We start from the raw sequence: 21,711 nt of genomic DNA, 5'->3' as shown, positions 1-21,711 counted from the left end.
ACTGACTCACAGGTAAATAGCTTCCATCAATTCAGGACCGGGATTTAACAGGCTAGAAGAGGAGCATGTCTCCTTCACACAGGCACCTCTTATGCTAGGGCAGGCATCTATTCAGAGGCCCACTTAGGGAGGCCAGTGCTCTTGATCCAAGGGGGCATACAGGTAGCTCAAATACTTGATGAGCTATAGCAAGCACCTTAGCATTTGTTTTTAAAAAGCAGTCTTGAACACACGCTGAACCAGAAAACATAGGAAGCTGTAAGTAGTGAAAAGTGTTTTCCTCATCTGGGGCAAAACAATCCCTGTGGTTTAAGAGCTACCAACCTTAAAGAATAAAACCAAAATATTCTCATGTACATCTGTACAATATTCTTTATTACTTCCACTGCAGCTTAAAAAAATTTTTTTTATGAAAGATGATTCTTTTGATATCACATTTTTATGGACTCAAAGAGATTTCTTAGAGGAGAAAGAGTTAGTTAAAATTTAGTAATACCTTACCAGAGTCTCAGAGCTGAGTTCTCTCCCTGGTTAAATCATCCAGCTAGGTCACAGTGTCCTCAGCTGCATGCTGCTGCTAATTAATACTGCCCGTGGTGACGGCACCCATTGTTGTTAGGACACAGAACAGTCGTAAGTCCCATCCTGAAAAGGTTCCTCCTCCTCTGCTCGAGTTGTGTCCTCCTCTTTCCGGCTGACCAAACTGCTACCTCCAGCCTCGCCCTGGGGGATGCTCCCGTGGCTGGAGGAGCTCCTGTTCTCCTCTGCCCGGGGGCTAGTCTGTTCAGGAGTCTTACCCACAGTTATTGGCTGGAAGGCTTCAGGCTGGACCTGCTCTTCTGTTATCTCACTGAGCTTCTGCAGTTGTGGCTTAATGATGTTTAAAAATGGCTTATATCCAGGACTAAGTAGAAGAAAAAGGAAATTAGCTCTCCTCTGCCACATTCAAAAGGCTCCATAGCATGTTATGGATGAATTCCTACTAAGCACTGATATAGTAAGGTCAATGAGACTGTGGCGGGGGGGGGGGGGGGGGGATGCCTAGGAAATAATTCCTGTGTCTTTAGGGTGGGAGTGGGGGAATGCAGCAAATGATGCTGAAAAGTAAGGTCGATCCCACTAGCATGTGAGGGTCTCAAAGCTGACATTAAGGAATTTAATTTTTTTTTGAGACTAAAGTTCTAAGCTTTAAAGTGATATAAGTAATTAGATTTGTGTTTTTGAAATAAAATTAACAACATGGAGGATTGGAGGAGAAAGAGACTTGAGTCCAGGAGACTAACTGTGAAATCCGGGAGGGCTATGAGGTACGGGGTGTGTATTGGCAGGGGGGCCCCGGGGGGGGGGGGGGGGGGGAGGAGGCACAGAAGGGTCGGGAGGAAAGGCTTTTTAGGTGCCAAGGCCACCACTGAGGGAGCAGCACATAATGTAAGTGTGAGCACAAAGAGCAAAGACTGATATTCTTTATCCAGTATTACGATTAAAAATCATATTCTATAATCTAAGCACCGATAGGATTTTAGACTTGAAAAACAGGACCTTCAGAGAACATTTAACATGAGTGAATCTACCAATTAAGGAAAACTAGACCCAAGTAAGGGAAATCCCAAATCCACACATAACTGGTGACAAAGGGGTAGAATCCCAGGCTCTTTTAACTTCATTCACTACTCTTAATTTGGGCTTGTTAGTAATTGCCATGGAATGTTAAATTCACACAGACCTTAAATTTTTATCTTCTCAAGCAGATGTTTTTAGGTTATTACCTTCTACTTGACAGAACTAAAAATCTCAAGTTCCACCCTAGTTCTAAGATCATTTGTACTGCATCAGTCTTGACTCAGTGACATGTATTCACTGACCAACACTATCTCAATGGATATTACTCATCTAAATTGGTATAAAATGGTAACTAAAGAAACTAGCCTTTAAAATGAATATACAAAAGGAGTTTTTGTTTCTAGCAACCTAAAAAATCTCCAAATAAATGAACCAGAACTAAGCCTTAATGTGAAAGGACAGGATTCACCAAAGGACAGTGAAGATAACAAACCTAATGAAACTAGCACTTACCAATCTGTAGAGGCCCATCTGTCCACAGCATGCAGCCCTGTCTTTATGTTCTGTAACATCTCTCCATCTACCTCTGAAGATTGTATAATAACCAAAATCTGGTTGATTATTGAGGATTCTCTGAGAATCAGGCCTATAACAACACACCAGTCCAGACATCCTGCCTCCATGAAGATGTGTAGCAAATACCTACATATATAAGCAGAAACACAAGTGACTGGTGCTAAAAATGATCTACAGATGTACATAAGGACAATCATTATCGGGAAAGTAGCCTCCGTACCCAATTTGCCCAAATATCCTGAGTAGGCATTCTATGCTTTCAAAATGCTGAGAAACTCACCGAAGCTGAACCTGGGATTTGTGAGGTCCTTTACTTGCCAACTCCATGGAGATGTGCTCTAGGTCTGACTGAGTTAAACTGAGTGTGGAGAAATTTTCATCCACCATTGTCCAGTCTCCATCCACCATGGAGCTACTTTCAGTCAAGTCTGTGGCTGAACCAATACTGCATTCATCACCTGATGAAGAATTGCCAAAAGTTACAAACTAGCTTCATGTAGAAAATATGTTTTCCTTTCATTATAAATATTAGCTGTCTCTCAGATGTTGATTTCTCTTCAGGATTTTGAGACCAAAGCATTAAATCCACTACTAAAACTCCCATGTTACATTAATAATACTAGATATAAAAAAAATTATTAGAGAGGTAACCAGGCCTTATGTGCCTTCATACTACCTAAAAAGTAGTCTTGCCCACCTCTGAAAAAAAAAAAAAACCTAGCAATAATTTGTCTTTTTTTTGGGGGGGAGTGGGTGGCAGTTGGGGGCATGCTTCACGGCTTGTGGGATTTTAGTTCCCTGACCAGGGATTAAACCTGGGCCCCCTTCGCAGTGAGAGTACAAAGTCCTAACCACTGGACCGCCAGGGAATTCCCGATCACGTTTTTAGATTCAATTACCAATTTACAATACAGAGGAAACTGTTTAAACCATGAAGATGCAATAACCTAAAACCCACATCATGAGAAAATCCACAGAAGCAAGTTTATTCAATGAATAAACTGCAAGGGGAAAAAAAAGAGAAATGGGGAGGGGGAACAACCACTAAAAAGAAAATTAAAAAACATAATCACAATGTGTGAATCTTATTTGGATCTTGATTCAAACCATAAAAAAATTATGACATTATAAAACAGTTGGAATTTGAATATTTACTAGATATTTGATGGTATTAAGGAATTACTATTAAATTTTTAGAGAGATGTTAATGGTGTGATTATCATTATTTTCAAGAAGAGTCTTCAGAAATATATACTGAAATGTTCACAGATAAAATATATCATGTCTTGGATTTAGTTCAATAATACAGGAAGGGGCAAGTGGATAAAACAAATTCGTTCCTGACTTGGTAATAACTGGAGTGGGGGCCGAGGGGAGGGTATCCATTATACTATTATTTCTCCTTTTTAAATATGTATGAAGTGACCTCTTTAGAAAGTTTTCTAAAAAAAAAAGCAATGATGCCACCTCACGTCCATTAGGATGCTGCTATCAACAAAACCAGCAAATAAGTGTTGGTGAGGATGTGGCAAAACTGGAATCCTTGCCAATGTTGGTAGGAATGTAAAATGGTGCAGCTGCTATGGGAAAAAAATTGAAAATAGAATTACCATGTGATCTGTCAATCCTACTTCTGGGTATATACCCAAAAGAATTGAAAGTAGGGTCTCTAAGAGACCTCCCATGTTCACTGTACTCCCACATTCATTATAGCATAACTCACAATTAACCAAAAGGTGGAAGCAATGCAAATGTCCCCTGATGGATGGATAAAATGTGGTATAAACACATAATGGAATATTATTCAGCCTTAAAAAGAAAGGAAATTTCCATGCATGCTACAACAGGGATGAACTTTGAGAACATTATGCTAAGTGGAAGAAGCCAGACACAAAAAGACAAATACACAGAGACAGAAAATAGAATGGTAGTTGCCAGGAGTTGGGGGAGAGAGGGATGGGGAGCTGTTATTCAGAGTATAGAGTTTTGGTTTTGCAAGATGAAAAGAATTAAGAGTTCTGCAGGTTGGTTGCACAACAATAATGTGGTTAATACCAATGAACTGTACACTTAAAAATGGTTAAGACAGTAAATTTTACATGTATTCTACCAAAATTTAAAAAGAAAGTCATGGCAGCTATATGCCTCTCCACATAGAAGCTCCAGTAACAGTGATGACACACTGAAAATCAAACATCAGGTGAATGCCTGGCCATTAAAAAACTCCAGAAAATCAGACTAATTGCTACTTAAGTTCTTATATAAACCACTTTAAAACTTCTTCAGTCTGTATTGTAACCATTACTATAATTGCAGAAGCTGACACACATTTTTTGATAAAGGGTCAGGCAGTAATATTTTAGGCTTTGAAGGCTAAGAGGCAAAATTAAGGATATCATGCAGGAATTTATAAGAGAAAAAAAATTTTCCATAAATTTGTATCAGTGAAACAAAAAAATAGAAGATAACTGCGTACAATTTTTTATGATATGGGTCTACCTATGAGAAGAGTGGAATTCTTTACACACGGGTAACATTTTGCTTACTTGAGGTTCAAAGTTAGTGTTTCTGTATCATCAAAGTTGATTACAAAGGTTCATTTATTAGTGCTGAGCTGTAATGAGAATTTACCTATTTCATTTATCTAAATAAACATGGCAAAGTATAGTCAAGGCCAATATGGCCTTGTTCTAGTAACTATCCACCTCTCCAGCAGATACAAATGGCTAATCCTCAAGGACATATCTTGAAAGAAAAGAGTGAAGCTCTCTCTCTGAAGTGCTATAGCATATAAACTTTCCTCCACAGGAACTGAAGAGGAGCTAGGGTTTAAAATGATATCTACCTTTATTAGATAAAGGTGAAAGGAAGGCGTCTTGCATCTGTGGTCCATGGGATGAGGCTGTGTCTATTTCATGATGCGTGGGGCCAATGTTGCCGAGCCAGCTCCGACTTCGTTGGACATTAGAGATGCCAGCGTCTATCTCAAGGTTCAAAAAAGGGTCAGCTGACTGGGACGTTAACAGCTGCTCTCCCACTGCAAGGTAGGTCCAAAAACAAATTAAAAAATGGGAATTAAAGGTGCACACACTACCATTTCCAATTCAGTTCTTTCAGCCTCTCTTCCCTCACCAACCCCAAATACTAAAAGTTCAGAGCTAATTACTGTCCCTACACTGCATTATCCATCCACTGAACCAGGGATGTGGGACTGTAACAGAATGGACTGACTATATAACGCCACCCAACAGTCAGTCATCTTATATCATCATGTATCTTACTAGAACTAGGCAAAACTTTATTCTGTTCATCTTTGAATGATTTCCCTTGGTTTTAACATGACATGAAGTTTCCAAATGCCATAATAAAGGTTTTTGTTTGAATTTCATAAGTGATAATAATTACAACAGTCTTCTTTAAAAGACCTGAACTAAAAAACTTTTTTCTTTTATCAAAATACAGTTTCACTTTGTCCTCTCCTAATTTAGAAGATGGCCCAAGCTCTCAAGATGCATTTTTACCATTTCTCTGGAATGAGTCCTGTCAGATAAGTCACAATTTAGCTTATTTTGAGGTCTGTGATTAATAACTCCTTCCTACAAAAAAAAATGTGGAAGCTTCTATGTTCAGTGCTCAACTTGCTGATCATCTGATACAACAATTGGCTGGATTTATAAATTAGACTTCAAGGTCATAAGACCTAGAGACATACGTTCTACTTTATTTACATCCTTCGTCAAATGGTGGATGTTGCAAGTGATGCACAAAAAGTTAGCTTTTATCTGTTCTGACCTTGGAATAAAAAGACTTCCTTGAATATCAACTAACAGCAAAAAGTCTAAATATCTGGAGCAAAATACAATCCTCCCTGTACAAGTAACACAAAGCCTACATTACCTGTTCGGTATTTTCCATTTTTGAAAGGAGAACTGAGAGAAGAAGCTGGGATGATGGGAAGTGGCCACAGGAAATCTTTGTGGAGTCTCTTCAGGGCTAACACAAAGTTGTCTACTCGGGCAGCTCGGGTACGTTCCTTGCATAGCCAACTAATTAGTTCAAAGCCCAGCTGGGCTGCAAAGCAGCCGAGATCCTTTAGCCGAACTTCTTCTAAGAGACGCCGGGCATGTCTCCAGAGCATCATATCAATATACATGTTCTCAGCACAGTCACTGTCTTTGCTCCATCTGTAAGTGGGAACACAAGAAAGCTACAGAACAATCTTCACTGGAGGGCTTCAAATACTTTTATGAAGTAACACTGAAAACGCTGACAAGGAGGTAAGACATCTAAGATCTAATTCTGATTGAAGATAAAGTATTAGGGCTTCTCCATGTGATACCACAATCTATTAAACAACACCTGGATCATAGTAGCCTCTTAAAACATATTTGTATAATGAAAACATAGAATAGGAAAGAACAGGAGACTGACTAAGTCAAACCAGGAAAAGGATGGTGGCTGGATAAAGGAAAGAAAGGGAGCAAATAAATGCTGTATTTGAAAAGACCAATGAAAAGAGGGAAGATCAGATCAAAGGAACTAATGCGAGAGAAGCACAGTGAAATGAAGTCTCTTAATGTGAGTTTTACAGACACATAAAAACAAAACGTTTTAAAAATTAACTGCTAAATATAGTCTATTGTCCCTTATTCACATGAACTGACGTGGTATAACTGGTCTGGTCACTGGGTGACGGGGTGCTTTCAGCAAGAGGCAGTATTGGAGCAGGACTGCCTAGATTCAGATCTTGGCTCTGCCACACATTAGTTGTACGAACATAAAGCAAGTTTATTTTTCTGGGCCTCTGTTTTTCACCTGTGTAATGTGGAACAGTATCTACCCATATGGAGCTGTTGTAAGGACTGAAAGACCTACACATGGAAATGCTTAGAACTGTGCCTAGCACATAGTGAGTGCTTAGTATATATTAGCCAGCACTTTTAAATTCAGGGCATGGCTGAGAAGCTACTGTTTGCCTGGCAATTGTTTACAATCCTCCATGGTTGCTTTTAACTTGTTTATAGTCCATGACTGTGTGTCTGTGTGTCTGTGTGTGTGTGTGTGTGTGTGTGTGTGTGTGTGTGTGCGCGCGCGCGCGCATGCTGGGAATGGGGCTGTATTAATGGCTGTGATAAGAAAAAGCAGTAAAACATCACAATAAAAAATGTTCAATAAGCTCTCACTACGTGTCAGACACTGTAGTAAGAATACACACAGAACCAAATAACACAGGAAGGAATACAAGGACCTCACGAAACAGAGGAAATTCTATTTTATAATGTTCAGTATGAGTTCATAGTTACCTCTCAGGAGAAATAACCCATCTATGTGTAATGTAGGTTTCAGGCTCCAGGATACACTTCTTTTTGGCTTCCACCGTTTAATGACTTCTCCACTCAAAAGAGTCACGGGAGAGTCAAGTACATGAGAACTAAATTTTACTTTTTGTCAAGAGGTACAGTTGGAAAGAAGGGTAAAACTGCTGACTGTAAAAAGGCTTTTTTTTTTTTTTTGCGGTACGCGGGCCTCTCACTGTTGTGGCCTCTAGCATTGCGGAGCACAGGCTCCGGACGCGCAGGCTCAGCGGCCATGGCTCACGGGCCCAGCCGCTCCGCGGCATGTGGGATCTTCCTGGACCAGGGCACGAACCCGCATCCCCTGCATCGGCAGGCGGACTCTCAACCACTGCGCCACCAGGGAAGCCCTGTAAGAAGGCTTTTGAATTATCTGCAGACTTATCTATCTTCCTTTTTATTCTGGTCCTCTATTATCAGAGGTAATTTAAAGTTAGTGGCATTTAGCATGGGCACACCAAGATCTACTCCAGTACAAAGGGCAGAAACTGTACAAAGAAAAAAGAAGTGAACTTTGGAGAAAGAAAAAAAAGAAGCCTTTTGGGAATGTAAAAAGGAATTGCAATTGGATCAAACAGTTGTTTTCCCAAGATGCAATTTTAAAAACACCCTGAAATGCAATGTGTTGCAGAATGCCCTAAAACCAGTAACGGCTCTTCATTCTTTTACCTTTTTCCAGAAGGGCCAGACGGCATACTTAGTGTTTTCTGTAAGCTGAATTTACTAGCAGGAACATTTTCAGCTGACTGGGATAAACTGATGCTTCGATTCCTGAAGAACTCAAATCCACCACTTGAACTGGGTTCCTATGATTACACACCGTACAGTTAGAGGAAGATGCCACGTGGGTGTAATGGCCTAGAGAAGCTGTGCAATTCTGCAACTAACCTGAGCTGTAGGTGTGGATGGAGGTGTCTCAGATTCTCCAGAGCCAATGGCTTTAAGAAATCAAATCATGTGTCGACACAGGTCCCACTTGCTTTGTTCCAGGGCTGTGTTGAACAGAAGGGTGGCATGCTGCCTACTTACTGCTGGTACTTCCATGTTCTAGAAAAACAACCAAGGAATACAAGAATTCATTTTATACTACAAATGACTTGGGAAGGTATAAGCAATTCTTTATCTCCATGTTTCCCTAAACCCAGAGAAGTAATGCAGCTACAACAATGGGGATAGTTTAACAGTAAAATTAAAAGAAGCATTAAAAAGTACCATATAAGGAAAAGTGAGGCAAATACTCTGCTGGTGTAATATAATTTATGATTTCTTGAACTCCCATTATTGCCAGATATCTTACATAAACCTTACATATTCTTTCATTTCTCCTAATGACTCTCAAAATATGTGTATCATTCCCATTTTACAGATGAGAAAACTGAGTTAAATAACTGTTGAAGATCAACAGAAAAGAATATAAATTTGTCTCCCTGACTCCAAAAAAGCTCAGGTCTATTTCCTGCGACAGACAGTTTTCTGAGAATGTGACTAAAAAAAAATCTTTGCTTTAGGCAATAGTATGTAGTCGTGCTACACAATGAGCATTCTCTGTAATTTTTTTACAAATTTAAACTTGCTGCTTGCCTTGGCCTTCATGGAAAGGTGCCTAACAGGCAAGTTCAACTGTAATTATTATCTGCCAATCCACAGCAACTTAGGAATTCTGATCAAGTTTCTAATTCCATTGCTTGGGAGATCACTCAAAGTCTAAGGAGTGACCTAAAACAAAAAACAGCTGCATTTACTGTTTGTTTTTATGACTGTGTGGCCTTTTAAGAATACCCAAGGAATCACAGAATCTCAGGGCCACTCAGCTTCTGCCCGAATATCCCCTCTGGTTTCAATCAGTTGCCATGAAGCAAATAAACTGACAGGAAAACTGCTTCAGGCAGAATTTCAAACCAGGTTTATGGTTAGCTTCTTTAATCAATGAAAACAACTCTGCAGTAATTTTAAAGAACTTTTAAATGTAACCTAGCAAATTCACATCAGACTAATAGGAAAGCAAACTATCAAGCCCTTTTGTCAAATGTATAATGAAACAAATTTTCAGGAGTCTCAAAGAACCCATTATTTTGAGAAAAACTGTGTAATTACTGCGGCAGGTTTGGGTCTGCCCTGCTTGCTATGGGGAGCCTAACGTAAGGTACTCTGTTGTAACCCACATTCTAATCAGAGTCCCCTCAGCAATTCCACACTATAAGGAGAGATTATTGTGCAGAGCTCAGACAAACCCACTGATATTCAAAATAATTCTTTATTATGTTTCTTACATAATATTTCAATAATCTTATGTAATATAATTATATGTACTATGATATATTATATGTATATACATGTATGTATACATACACTTCTTCAGTATTATTCAAAATACTGTAAACTCATTAATTTGTTTTAGGCCTATTTATGGATAAACAGGATTAAAAAAACATAACCCTGCAATGTTACTTTATGATAGTAAAGAAATTTTCTGCCATCATATGATAAGATTGAGATCTTCAAAAGGACAGATAAAAACTGAACAGAGGAGGAGAGGGGGAAGATGGCAAAGAATAAGACACAGACATCACCTTCCTCCCCACAGATACATCAGAAATACATCTACACGTGGAACAACTCCTACAGAACACCTACTGAACGCTGGCAGAAGACCTCAGACCTCCCAAAAGGCAAGAAACCCCCCACGTACCTGGGTAGGGCAAAAGAAAAAAGAATAAACAGAGACAAAAGAATAGGGACGGGACCTGCACCAGTGGGAGGGAGCTGTGAAGGAGGAAAGGTTTCCACACACTAGGAAGCCCCTTCTCGGGCAGAGATTGCGGGAGGCGGAGCGGGGAGCTTCGGAGCCGCGGGGGAGAGCACAGCCACAGGGGTGCGGAGGGCAGAGCGGAGAGATTCCCGCACAGAGGATCGGTGCCGACCAGCACTCACCAGCCCGAGAGGATTGTCTGCTCACCCGCCGGGATGGGCAGGGCTGGGAGCTGAGGCTCGGGCTTTGGAGGTCGGATCCCAGGGAGAGGACTGGGGTTGGCGGTGTGAACACAGCCTGAAGGGGGCTAGTGTGCCACGGCTAGCCGGAGGGAGTCCGGGAAAAAGTCTGGAGCTGCCGAAGAGGAAAGAGACTTTTTCTTCCCTCTGTTTCCTGGTGCGCGAGGAGAGGAGATTAAGAGCGCTGCTTAAAGAAGCTCCAGAGACGGGCGCGAGCCGCGGCTGTCAGCGGATCCCAGAGACGGGCATGAGAGGCTAAGGCAGCTGCTGCCACCATCAAGAAGCCTGTGTGTGAGCACAGGTTACTATCCAAATCCCCCTTCCGGGGAGCCTGTGCAGCCCGCCACTGCCAGGGTCCCGGGATCCAGGGACAACTCCCCCGGGAGAACGCACGGCGCGCCTCAGGCCGGTGCAACGTCATACTGGCCTCTGCCACCGCAGGCTCGGCCCACATCCATACCCCTACCTCCCCCGGGCCTGAGTGAGCCAGAGCCCCCGACGTAGCTGCTCCTTTAACCCTGTCTTGTCTGAGCGAAGAACAGACGCCCTCCGGCGACCAACACGCAGAGGCGGGGCCAAATCCAAAGCTGAGCCCCAGGAGCTGTGCGAACAAAGAAGAGAAAGGGAAATCTCTCCCAGTAGCCCCAGAAGCAGCGGATTAAAGCTCCACAATCAACTTGATGTACCCTGCACTGGTGGAATACATGAATAGACAACGAAACATCCCAAATTGAGGAGGTGGACTTTGAGAGCAAGATATATTATTTTTTCCCCTTTTCCTCTTTTTGTGAGTGTGTATGTGTATGCTTTTGTGTGAGATTTTGTCTGTATAGCTTTGCTTTCACCATTTGTCCTAGGGTTCTGTCTGCCCGTTTTTTTTTGTTTTCTACTTAAAAAAATATTTTCCTTAATAATTATTTTTTATTTTAATAACATTTATTTTATCTTATTTTATTTTATTTTATCCTCTTTCTTTCTTTCTTTCTTTCTTTCTTTCTACTTTTTCTCCCTTTTATTCTGAGCCGTGTGGATGAAAGTCTCTTGGTGCTGCAGCCAGGAGTTAGTGCTGTGCCTCTGAGGTGGGAGAGCCAACTTCAGGACACTGGTCCACAAGAGACCTCCCAGCTCCATGTAATATCAAACAGCGAAAATCTCCCAGAGATTTCCATCTCAACACCAACACCCAGCTTCACTCAACAACCAGAAAGCTACAGTGCTGGACACCCTATGCCAAACAACCAGCAAGACAGGAACACAACCCCACCCATTAGCAGAGAGGATGCCGAAAATCATAGTAAGTCCACAGACACCCCAAAACACACCACCAGATGTGGACCTGCCCACCAGCAAGACAAGATCCAGCCTCATCCACCAGATCACAGGCACTTGTCCCCTCCACCAGGAAGCCTACACAACCCAATGAACCAACCTTAGCCACTGGGGACAGACACCAAAAACAACGGGAACTACAAACCTGCAGCCTGCAAAAAGGAGATCCTAAACACACTAAGACAAGCAAACTGAAAAGACAGAAAAACACACAGCAGATGAAGGAGCAAGATAAACACCCACCAGACCTAACAAATGAAGAGGAAATAGGCAATCTACCTAAAAAAGAATTCAGAATAATGATAGTAAAGATGATCCAAAATCTTGGAAATAGAATAGAGAAAATGCAAGAAACATTTAACAAGGACCTCGAAAAACTAAAGAGGAAACAAGCAATGATGAAAAACACAATAAATGAAATTAAAAATGCTCTAGAAGGGATCAATAGCAGAATAACTGAAGCAGAAGAACGGATAAGTGACCTGGAAGACAAAATAGTGGAAATAACTACTGCAGAGCAGAATAAAGAAAAAAGAATGAAAAGAACTGAGGACAGTCTCAGAGACCTCTGGGACAACATTAAATGCACCAACATTCGAATTGTAGGGGTCCCAGAAGAAGAGAAAAAGGAAGGGACTGAGAAAATATTTGAAGAGATTATAGTTGAAAACTTCCCTAATTTGGGAAAGGAAATAGTTAATCAAGTCGAGGAAGCACAGAGAGTCCCATACAGGATAAATCCAAGGAGAAACATGTCAAGACACATATTAATCAAACTGTCAAAAATTAAATACAAAGAAAAGATATTAAAAGCAGCAAGGGAAAAACAACAAATACCACACAAGGGAATCCCCATAAGGTTAACAGCTGATCTCTCAGCAGAAACTCTGCAAGCCAGAAGGGCGTGGCAGGACATATTTAAAGTGATGAAGGAGAAAAACCTACAACCAAGATTACTCTACCCAGCAAGGATCTCATTCAGATTTGATGGAGAAATTAAAACCTTTACAGACAAGCAAAAGCTGAGAGAGTTCAGCACCACCAAACCAGCTTTACAACAAATGCTAAAGGAACTTCTCTAGGCAAGAAACACAAGAGAAGGAAAAGACCTACAATAACGAACCCAAAACAATTAAAAGAATGGGAATAGGAACATACGTATCGATAATTACCTTAAATGTAAACGGATTAAAAGCTCCCACCAACAGACACAGACTGGCTGAATGCATACAAAAACAAGACCCATATATATGCTGTCTACAAGAGACCCACTTCAGACCTAGGGACACATACAGACTGAAAAGTGAGGGGATGGAAAAAGATATTCCATGCAAATGGAAACCAAAAGAAAGCTGGAGTAGCAATTCTCATATCAGACAAAATAGACTTGAAAATAAAGACTATCAGAAGAGACAAAGAAGGACACTACATAATGATCAAGGGATCGATCCAAGAAGAAGATATAACAATTGTAAATATTTATGCGCCCAACATAGGAGCACCTCAATACATAAGGCAAATACTAACAGCCATAAAAGGGGAAATTGACAGTAACACAGTCATAGCAGGGGACTTTAACACCCCACTTTTACCAATGGACAGATCATCCAAAATGAAAATAAATAAGGAAACACAAGCTTTAAATGATACACTAAACAAGATGGACTTAACTGATATTTATAGGACATTCCATCCAAAAACAACAGAATACACATTTTTCTCAAGCGCTCATGGAACATTCTCCAGGAGAGATCATATCTTGGGTCACAAATCAAGCCTTGCTAAATTTAAGAAAACTGAAATTGTATCAAGTACCTTTTCTGACCACAACTCTATGACACTAGATATCAATTACAGGAAAAGATCTGTAAAAAATACAAACACATGGAGGCTAAACAATACACTACTTAAGAACGAAGTGATCACTGAAGAAATCGAAGAGGAAATCAAAAAATACCTAGAAACAAATGACAATGGAGACACAACGACCCAAAACCTATGGGATGCAGCAAAAGCAGTTCTAAGAGGGAAGTTTATAGCAATACAATCCTACCTTAAGAAACAGGAAACATCTCAAATAAACAACCTAACCTTGCACCTAAAGCAATTAGAGAAAGAAGAACCAAAAAAACCCCAAAGTTGGGCTTCCCTGGTGGTGCAGTGGTTGGGAGTCCGCCTGCCAATGCAGGGGACATGGGTTTGTGCCCTGATCCGGGAAGATCCCACATGCCACGGAGCATTTGGGCCTGTGAGCCATGGCCGCTGGGCCTCCGCGTCCGGAGCCTATGCTCCACAACGGGAGAGGCCACAACAGTGAGAGGCCCACGTACCGCAAAAAACAAAAACAAAAACCCAAAGTCAGTAGAAGGAAAGAAATCATAAAGATCAAATCACAAATAAATGAAAAAGAAATAAAGGAAACAATTGCAAAGATCAATAAAACTAAAAGCTGGTTCTTTGAGAAGATAAAAAAAATTGATAAACCATTAGCCAGACTCATCAAGAAAAAAAGGGAGAAGACTCAAATCAATAGAATTAGAAATGAAAAAGGAGAAGTAACAACTGACACTGCAGAAATACAAAAGATCATGAGGGATTACTACAAGCAACTCTATGCCAATGAAATGGACAATCTGGAAGAAATGGACAAATTCTTAGAAATGCACAAACTACCAAGACTGAATCAGGAAGAAATAGAAAATATGAACAGACCAATCACAAACACTGAAATTGAAACTGTGATTAAAAATCTACCAACAAACAAAAGCCCAGGACCAGATGGCTTCACAGGCGAATTCTATCAAACATTTAGAGAAGAGCTAACACCTATCCTTCTCAAACTCTTCCAAAATATAGCAGAGGAAGGAACGCTCCCAAACTCATTCTACGAGGCCACCATCACCCTGATACCAAAACCAGACAAAGATGTCACAAAAAAAGAAAACTACAGGACAGTATCACTGATGAACATAGATGCAAAAATCCTCAACAAAATACTAGCAAACAGAATCCAACAGCACATTAAACGGATCACACACCATGATCAAGTGGGGTTTATTCCAGGAATGCAAGGATCCTTCAATATACGTAAATCAATCAACGTGATACACCATATTAACAAATTGAAGGAGAAAATCCATATGATCATCTCAATAGATGCAGAGAAAGCTTTTGACAAAATTCAACACCCATTTATGATAAAAACCCTGCAGAAAGTAGGTGTAGAGGGAACTTTCCTCAATATAATAAAGGCCGTATATGACAAGCCCACAGCCAACATCATCCTCAATGGCGAAAAACTGAAAGCATTTCCACTAAGGTCAGGAACAAGACAAGGTTGCCCACTCTCACCACTCTTATTCAACATAGTTTTGGAAGTTTTAGCCACAGCAATCAGAGAAGAAAAGGAAATAAAAGGAATCCAAATCGGAAAAGAAGAAGTAAAGCTGTCACTGTTTGCAGATGACATGATACTATACATAGAGAATCCTAAAGATGCTACCAGAAAACTACTAGAGCTAATCAATGAATTTGGTAAAGTAGCAGGATACAAAATTAATGCACAGAAATCTCTGGCATTCCTATATACTAAGTGGAGAAGGGACAGCCTCTTCAATAAGTGGTGCTGGGAAAATTGGATAGGTACATGTAAAAGTATGAGATTAGATCACTCCCTAACACCATACACAAAAATAAGCTCAAAATGGATTAAAGACCTAAATGTAAGGCCAGAAACTATCAAACTCTTAGAGGAAAACATAGGCAGAACACTCTATGACATAAATCACAGCAAGATCCTTCTTGACCCATCTCCTAGAGTAATGGAGATAAAAACAAAAATAAACAAATGGGACCTAATGAAACTTCAAAGCTTTTGCACAGCAAAGGAAACCATAAACAAGACCAAAAGACAACCCTCAGAATGGGAGAAAATATTTGCAAATTAATCAACTGACAAAGGATTAATCTCCAAAATTTACAGGTAGCTCATGCAGCTCAATAACAAAAAAAGAAACAACCCAATCCCAAAATGGGCAGAAGACCTAAATAGACATTTCTCCAAAGAAGATATACAGACTGCCAACAAACACATGAAAGAATGCTCAACATCACTAATCATTAGAGAAATGCAAATCAAAACTACAATGAGATATCATCTCATACCAGTCAGAATGGCCACCATCAAAAAATCTAGAAACAATAAATGCTGGAGAGGGTGTGGAGAAAAGGGAACCCTCTTACACTGTTGGTGGGAATGTAAATTGATACAGCCACTGTGGAGGACAGTATGGAGGTTCCTAAAGAAACTACAAGTAGAACTACCATATGACCCAGCAATCCCACTACTGGGCATATACCCTGAGAAAACCATAATTCAAAAAGAGTCATTTACCAAAATGTTCATTGCAGCTCTATTTACAATAGCCAGGAGATGGAAGCAACCTAAGTATCCATCATCCGATGAATGGATAAAGAAGATGTGGCACATATATACAATGGAATAATACTCAGCCATAAAAAGAAACGAAATTGAGTTATTTGTAGTGAGGTGGATGGACCTACAGCCTGTCATACAGAGTGAAGTAAGTCAGAAAGAGAGAGACAAATACCATATGCTAACACATATATATGGAATTTAAGAAAAAAATGTCAATGAGAACCTAGGGGTGAAACAGGAATAAAGACACAGACCTACTAGAGAATGGACTTGAGGATATGGGGAGGGGAAAGGGTAAGCTGTGACAAAGTGAGAGAGTGCCATGGACATATATACACTACCAAACGTAAAATAGATAGCTAGTGGGAAGCAGCCACATGGCACAGGGACATCAGTTCAGTGCTTTGTGACCACCTAGAGGGGTGGGATGAGGGGGTGGGAGGGAGGGAGATGCAAGAGGGAAGAGGTATGGGAACATATGTATATGTATAACTGATTCACTTTGTTATAAAGCAGAAACTAACACCATTATAGAGCAATTATACTCAAATAAAGATGTTAAAAACAAAAAAAAGGGCTTCCCTGGTGGCGCAGTGGTTGAGAGTCTGCCTGCCAATGCAGGGAACACAGGTTTGTGCCCCGGTCCAGGAAGATCCCACATGCCACGGAGTGGCTGGGCCCGTGAACCATGGCCGCTGAGCCTGCACATCCGGAGCCTGTACTCCGCAATGGGAGAGGCCACAATAGTGAGAGGCCCGCGTACCGCAAAAACAAAACAAAACATACAAAAAAAGTATTTAATTTTGGGCTTCCCTGGTGGCGCAGTGGTTGAGAGTCCGCCTGCCGATGCAGGGGATGCGGGTTTCTGCCCTGGTCCGGGATGATCCCGCATGCCGTGGCGCGGCTGGGCCCGTGAGCCATGGCCGCTGGGCCTGTGTGTCTGGAGCCTCTGCTCCGCAGCGGGAGAGGCCACAGCAGTGACAGGCCCGCATACCACAAAAAAAAAAAAAAAAAAAAAGAACAGAAAACATGACTGTAATAGTTCTTTAAACACAATCACAGTGCCAACACAGGACATTTGCCTTCCTTTTCCTCTAGGTTTATGCTCAATAATTCTTATACCTTTGTAAGAAGAGAACTGTTACCTGTAAAATAATAAGGTACGAGGCAGCAGTATCCAAATCCTGAGCCATCAAACATTCCTCAAACAAGTCCTTGGGGTTTCCAACGGCTGCAAAAAGGTAATTCCACAGGGCATATTCAGTCTTCCTGGCACAATGAACAACTGTCTGCAGGAAGAGTGGGAACTCGGTGATAAATTTTGCCACAGTGGGAAGCAGAGGGTCGGGAATGGGCTCCCGTGAGGTAGCTTCTTCTTCCAGCACTTCATGGAGCATGAGCTCCAGCACGTGAGGAAAGTAAGGTAACGCGGCACAGGACTGGGCTAAGAGCAAGGCTTGTTCCCCAAGGTTCCTCACCAGCAGCTGACGTAGAATGTGGTGGAGGTAGATCTGAGAGGTTCTCTCCACAACACAGAAAGGGAAGAGCACCTCCAGCTGTTCCCTAGCACTGTTCCGAGTATACAAGGAATCATAGAGTACAGTGTCATTGACAGCACCAAGGACTAATGCATCTTCAAACAGAACAGCCAGGGGGTAGATATTTATGTGGAAAGGCAGCATGATCCGCTGGGACAAGAAGGAATGGGGCTTACGGTGATCCCTAGGGAAGAGAGGGAGCCAGACTTTCATCCCTGAACCTCCACAGCTCAGCCAGAGGGCCTCCAAAAGGTGACGCTTTTGTTTATTTGCTCGACACGTGGTCCAGACATTTTCAACAGACTGGGCTAGTACAACAGGAGGACAGAATGGCAGCTGGAGAAGGAGAGACAGAAATCAGTTTTTTCCCTATTAAATCTGTAGATTCCTAAGTTTTCCTAGGTACTAGTTTCCCAAATCTTTCAAAATGAAAGTATAAACTTCGGGGAAAATTAGGGGAATTTATTTAGAGTCAGAGTTAATAATAGTACCCTGACTTTCAAAGTATGTGTATTTAAATCTAAAAAAACCCCAAAAGAACACCCCCCCACCCCAAGGAACTTTACCAATTTATCCTGTTTTTCCATTAGAATTTGTAAATAATAATGCCTAAGCAGTAACATCCGGCATACAGAGCATTTTATTATCATTTTAGGACCTCATCTTCCACCCTTCACAAACAGTCTTGTACCCAGAGGCTTAAGACTTATTTTATGTACTTACTCACTTTCCAAATCACAAGATAATACTCTCCTCTTAAATTCTTTTATTCCTTCATCCTCCTCCCATACATTCTTAACGTTTTAAATGACTTGCACTTTACTCACAAGTTTCCTTTGGTTAGGGTTACTGTCCTTCTCCCGGATCTGAGGGCCTGATCTGTCCCTCTGCATCATGATGAGCTGTCCTGCAAGATTTAGCATAATGCTCTCTGCATCACGAGCCTGAAAGAAAAATAAATTGTATTTATAAAAATTAATAGGTATGTTTTCAGCATTTCCCCCGCCAATGCGTAAGGTTTACAGTTTAAGCAAACAACAATATTGAGTGTGTACTATGTACAGTCATTCTGCTAGGCTCTGTGGAAGTACAACAAGCTGTCTGGCTAGGGTAGAACAAGCTTAACACAATGTAGTTAATGAACAATGCAAGTGAACATAAAATTGAGGGCAGAGCTGAATTATCCTGGAAAAACTAAAAGACCTTCAGAAGTTCATAAAAATGAGACATCGCTCTGGTGACCTGGCAGGCACAGCTAGACAGGGCTTAAAGGATGAGGTGGGACTTGAAAGGTGAGGTTAACATACACGGGTGGGAGAAAAAGCCTTGGTACTTTAGTTGAAGAATGCAATATAAATGACACAGAGGTAGGATAAAATAGTTCTTCTGGGAAAGTGAGGACAATCTGGCTAAATTAGGGATGTTATGAGAAAAAATGCTGATGGTAACAGACCTTCAAAGAGGGCTTGGAAAGTCAGGTAAAAATACAGCAGGAAATAAGCCACTATGTATGGTCCTTGAATAAGGGAGTTATTAAAAATCCTGAGTTATTCAGGATGGATTACTGAGGAGAGGAAGATATCATGGGTGGTGACTTCAAGAATGAAGGAAATAGTCTGCCTTTTTATTAAGGAAAATTTCAATCAAACCCCAAAGTAGAGAACCTAGTATAATGATTTTCATTGAACCCTATCACCCAGCTTTAAGTTTCAGGAGCACTGTTTTAAAATGCATCTCAGACATCAAGTCATTTTCACTTGTAAAGAGGAAAAAGCATTTTGATTAGAACAAAACAAAACAAAAACTTACTTATATTCTAGACATGAAGGGTAGAAAAAGGAAGCTGAATCAAAGATGATTTCAGGGAATTGAATCTAGGCGAGGTGCTAGAGAAGTTGCAGTTGTCACTGATAGAGGTTAGGAGAATATAGTTTAGGGAAGGGAAACTGAAGAGTTTCCTTCTATTGCCCATTTTAAATTAGAAAGAATCTTAAGACTTTCAAGTAAAAACGTTGTGAGAAATGACTAAACTGGAGATGAATACCAGAATCATAACCATAAAGGCAAAGCTGGTAAGCTGAAGGGAACCGATGAGTTTTCTGAGGCAAAGTATATGGGAGGCAAAAGAGCAGAGGGCCATTGTCTAAGGTTTTGAAGGCAAGAAGAGAAATAGAGCATAATGTCACAGACCAGAGAAGGAAAGAGTTTTAAGAAGGAAAGGATGATTATTCAGAAGACATGGATTATGTCCCAGTTTTGACTCTTGCTGGCTGGATGAATTTAAGCTGCCGATATCATTTAGGGTTTGGTAAAGAAAACAACCATCACCCTATGTATTCTACTTGCAAAAAATACTCAGATATATGAAATGCTCTTTTGCACTGCTCTAAGACACAAGGGATTGTGTATAAAGAAATGACAAAAGGGTACAGAATACCCACAGACTTCGTTATTCTTTTGTGCTTTAGATCATATCCAGGTAGGCAGTAAGCATGATATGACCTGCTGTTAATTTACAAAGTAGGAATTTAAAAAATAACCCTACAAAATCTCCAAGCAACTGTCACAAAACTCAAGAATTTTATTTGGAAAGAAATCTTCATTTCCCCACTTAGCACATAATGACATGAAAACTAAAAATTGAACATCTGTCCTAACACACGAGAAAAAGCAAATAACTTGGAGGTAAGAGAAGGAAAAATGGAATTTAAAAGCTATGTGGGAATTATAAGCACTAGAGAGTAGAGGAAAAAGGAAAATGAATATGCAATGCCAAGAATCAAACAATATGACTGCTTCGGGACTGGCATAGGGACAAACTCCTCAAACACTTCAAAAGACCTAAAAGAACATTTACTGAAGTTCACTAAAATCTGATTAATGTTCATAATGACCACTTTTAAGTTTTAAGATGGTAAATTCACCACTACATTTTATACTACCTCATTTTTTTTAAAAAGCACAATTCTTTTTTCTCCTTCAGCTCTACATGCAGTCAACATTTTCCACTGATAATATTACAATACGTAAGAACAGGTGACCAGGACAGCCCTCTCAGGCAACTTTCATGAACTTTTCAGAAACTGACTGTAACATACAAGCAGGGACTACATGTATCCTCAAAATCCTACATTTGAAGGAACCCAACATACCATCTCTTACCCTAAAAAATCCCTGGTAGATAATTCTCATTGGGAGCTTCAGAGACAAGGTGCTCACCTCTCTCCTGAGTGAAGGCCACCTTACTGCTGAACAGTTCTTACTGCTAGTTTTTTGTTGTTAAATCAAGACTTGCTTTGCTTTAAATCTTGGTCTTCCCTCTGTGCAAGATGTAATCAGTCTATTTCCTATTATATTTCAACTTATTTCTTAATCTGCTCTTTACCAAGTTAAGTATCTCCTCTTTGTAAAGGGCCCTGTTAAAATGGGGCACCCAGTATTACTGATGCCACTGATTGCCTAATAGTAGTATCTAGGATATACAAGGAGTCCTCCTTTTTTTTCTAATGTGACAACTTCAAACATGATCAAAAGTATGTAAAATGTACAACAAACAGCCCCCCCTTATTCCCATCATCCAGATTCACAACTATCAAGGTTTGCTCCACCTATCCCTCTTTTCTTTTTACTTACTTTGCCAAAGCATTTTAAAAGATACCATGCCATTTTACCCCATACATTTAATAGGCATCTCTAAAATATATGGATATTTGCTTATATAATCACAACGCCAATATCACATCTAAATGTAATAAAACTTACAACTATTCCTCAGTTCACATTTAAATACTGCAAATTGTTTCAACAGTGTCTTTTTATATATAGCCTATTTGAATCAAGATACAAATGAACTTATGCATGCATTTCGTTGTTATAGCTCGAAAGTCTTATTTAGAAGAATCTTTTTTTTCCCCCCACTTATTGACCT

At 40.4% G+C, this 21,711-nt stretch overlaps 1 protein-coding gene across 1 annotated transcript in view; it reads right to left on the bottom strand.

Annotated features, from left to right (window-relative positions):
* Positions 1 to 615: 615 nt before the first annotated feature.
* RIC1 (RIC1 partner of RAB6A GEF complex) overlaps positions 616 to 21,711 on the bottom strand; it is a 100,225-nt gene continuing 79,129 nt past the window's right edge. The window contains 9 exon segments of the mRNA XM_007450218.1: positions 616 to 904; positions 2,074 to 2,262; positions 2,417 to 2,594; positions 4,982 to 5,173; positions 6,034 to 6,320; positions 8,160 to 8,296; positions 8,379 to 8,537; positions 17,391 to 18,119; positions 18,611 to 18,727. Coding sequence (XP_007450280.1) covers positions 616 to 904; positions 2,074 to 2,262; positions 2,417 to 2,594; positions 4,982 to 5,173; positions 6,034 to 6,320; positions 8,160 to 8,296; positions 8,379 to 8,537; positions 17,391 to 18,119; positions 18,611 to 18,727 — 2,277 coding nt within the window.

This window comes from Lipotes vexillifer, unplaced genomic scaffold, assembly GCF_000442215.2.
Source record: "Lipotes vexillifer unplaced genomic scaffold, Lipotes_vexillifer_v1.1 scaffold1074, whole genome shotgun sequence".
Taxonomy (NCBI): Eukaryota; Metazoa; Chordata; class Mammalia; order Artiodactyla; family Lipotidae; genus Lipotes; species Lipotes vexillifer.
Note: the sequence above shows the minus strand (reverse complement) of the source record. Positions and strands in the feature narration are given on the sequence as shown.